We start from the raw sequence: 2,751 nt of genomic DNA on the forward strand, positions 1-2,751 counted from the left end.
CTCTACAGCTGCACGGTGGGCGATGGATTGGCAGGAGGCAGCCCAGGCCCAGAGGGAGGTCCCTGCTCAGGCTGTAACCTCATGCAAGGTGGGTGCAGAAAGTCCCCCAAAGAGTTGCTCATCTGGGTGCCTGCCAGCATCTGCCACACTCAGGCGAAGACCACCAGAACAAGAGCTGCTTTGCCGTGCCATCGCCTCCAGCTCTCTTTAGCTGGCAGTGGGACACTGACACGTCTGCCCCATCTCTGATGTCCCTCTGATGGGGACAAGTGGGCCTCCCAGGGCACCTCTCTCTTCCCCTGCAGCCAGAGGTGACCGAGTGGTATTCAGACAGCACCACAACACATCTTTCCACTAACATCCTTTTTATTTCCTGGAAACCCATCTTAGCAAAAGCAAATTGTACACAGCTCTGCACTCTCCTGGCAAAGATATGAAGGCCCCAGGGAACCGCCCAGCACAGGCCCTGGAGATATTTTGGCAGGGGAGTGTGGGTTATCCCAGGCTTGACACTACCCCAGTGCCCTGCCAAAAACCAACCCCTCTCCTGGGGCATGGACAACCCAACTGTCTGTCCCCCGCCTCCCTGCAAACACACCAGTGTTTCCCCACAAGCCCACGGCCTCCGGTCTCACCTATCAACACTTCTTTCCTCTCCAGGATGTTCTTCTGGGGGAGCTGAGCGGCCGAGTTACCGGAGTCTATCGTGTTGTCGATCAGCCCTGGCTCCACGTTCTTGCCCTGCCCGGGTCCTGATGGTGGTGTCACCACAGCCATCACCTCATTACCGAGCTCGGGACGAGTTGTCTCTTCCTCTTCCCGGATCTCAAAGTCCCCACTGGGGCCGCTGCTGACCGGGACTTCCAGCTCGTTGTCGAGGACTGTCGTCACCTCTGCTGGCTCCATCTGGGAGAAAGGACAAGATGGAGAAGGGGACAAGGACCAAAGGGTGGATCCTGCCTCCAGCAGCTCTGATGTGTCCAGAGGAAGGACACCACAGTACCAATGAAAGGGTGGCCCTCTCAGCAGGGAACATGGGGGATAACATTGGGGTGGCCCTTCCCTGTGTCACTCAAGTGGACAGTTATATCACAGCAAGCAACACAACCCCACAACTTGATGGTCTCCAAAAGGCTGAGGCCACCATGGCTGAGCTGGACCATTCTTGTCTGTCCCCTACCCAGGTGCCCTCGAGATGCACAAACTCTCACCTGTTCCCTGTAGCTTCCCCTAAAGAGAGCCCTATGGCCCAGCCCCTCATTTGGGCTCTCTGTCCCCAGCGTAGACCGATGGCTGGCTGAAACCTCTCACAGATGCCTCCTTGCTAGACATGAAGCAATGCAACTGTTTGTGCTACAGCAACATAGCAAATGTAAGGATTGGATGCCATCAGATGAGCCCCAGGGAGGTCCCTTCCTTCTCTCTTTTCTCCCCTTGACTTGCTCGTACGGTTGCAGCCCTGCGGCACAAGGCAGGAGCAGGAAGACGGCTCCTTCTCACCCAGGACTCCATGGTCTCACCCTGCCGTGGTCCCTGACCAAGTCTCATTGGCAAGGAGGTGAACCCAGCCTGGATCGCAAAGAGGGGCCAGGCAGATGAAGCTGCTCCATCCCCCTCCAGCCCAACCCTGACCTATTCATTGCCTCCTGCGCATCCCCACACCTGCAGCTCCCTCGGAGCCAAATGCCCCCTGACCTTCCCTCTTGTCCCGACAGTCTGACCTGCTCCGTGACCACACGCTGAGCTGGACCACACCGAGCATCCCTGAGGAAAACCTCCCTGGGATCCCTCCTTTGTGGGGCACAAGGCTCCCTCCATGGGTGCCTTGGGACGTTACAAATTGGGATGGGTAAAGAGCTCGATGGGCTGAAGTCGCGGTGGGCGAGTAGGAGCCCTCTCCATGTCAAGTTGTCCCTGACGCGAGCTCGTGGCTCACTGCTTCCCACAAGCAGGCGTTTTTATGACAGAGATTAATTGAAGGTCAGCAAGAGCCCAGAGCACTATGCATACATATATGTACACAGAAAAGAGGGACTAGTTTAGACAAATCACTCCACCTTTCAGTCAAAGCAGTTTTCAAAGGGCCCCTGAGGGGCTCTGAATGAGAGATGGATCAGCGGATTAAATCCCCTGCTCAGGACACCCGACGGGCTGGAAATGCACCGTCAAGCTGTAATTGTGGAGCATTTGGGTCTCCCACTGATGGGCTGCAAGTTGGGAAATATTACGATGACCCCAGACACCAAAGCCAGAGGAAAGCTGTGGTTTCCCCATGGGGCAGTGCTATTCCCAGCCCTGCTCCCCTCCTCCCTGGGGAAGCTGCTGTGGAGCAGCTAGGCAAGGCAGAACCGGGGACAACGGGGGCGCCTGGCACACCCCTGGGTGCCCCCATCAGTTCTCACACCAGCCCCACCACCATGCTCTGCCTGTGCTAAATCCCCCACCCTTTAACCTCCCCTCTCCAGCTCCTCAAATGTTCCACTCTGCAGAGTTGGAAAGAACCCAACTTGGCTTGATCTCCCTCTGAGCAACTGCCTAAGGACGGATCAACCCCAAAGGCTTCCCATCATCATCGCTTGGCTTCAAACCTGGCCACGAGCCCCTTTTAGCAGGTGAGAAGGGCTCCTGCCTCCTACCTGGGGGGCTTCTGTGGGTGGCAGCATGGCAGGACTGGATGGCAAGGCAGTGCTTTTGTCTGTGAGGTCTGCAGTCCTGGAGGGGGTTGGTTTTGGCAGGGGCCTGGGGTTGGCC

General features: G+C 57.2%; 1 protein-coding gene across 1 annotated transcript in view; it reads right to left on the minus strand.

Annotated features, from left to right (window-relative positions):
- Positions 1 to 2,751, minus strand: part of SDC3 (syndecan 3) — a gene marked incomplete at its 5' end in the record, with an annotated part of 4,724 nt that overhangs the window by 922 nt on the left and 1,051 nt on the right. Inside the window, 2 exons of the mRNA XM_009703924.1 lie at positions 636 to 906; positions 2,637 to 2,751. Coding sequence (XP_009702226.1) covers positions 636 to 906; positions 2,637 to 2,751 — 386 coding nt within the window. The remainder of the gene's footprint in view (positions 1 to 635; positions 907 to 2,636) is intronic.

The sequence above is a fragment of the Cariama cristata genome, unplaced genomic scaffold (assembly GCF_000690535.1).
Source record: "Cariama cristata isolate BGI_N322 unplaced genomic scaffold, ASM69053v1 scaffold14597, whole genome shotgun sequence".
Taxonomy (NCBI): domain Eukaryota; kingdom Metazoa; phylum Chordata; class Aves; order Cariamiformes; family Cariamidae; genus Cariama; species Cariama cristata.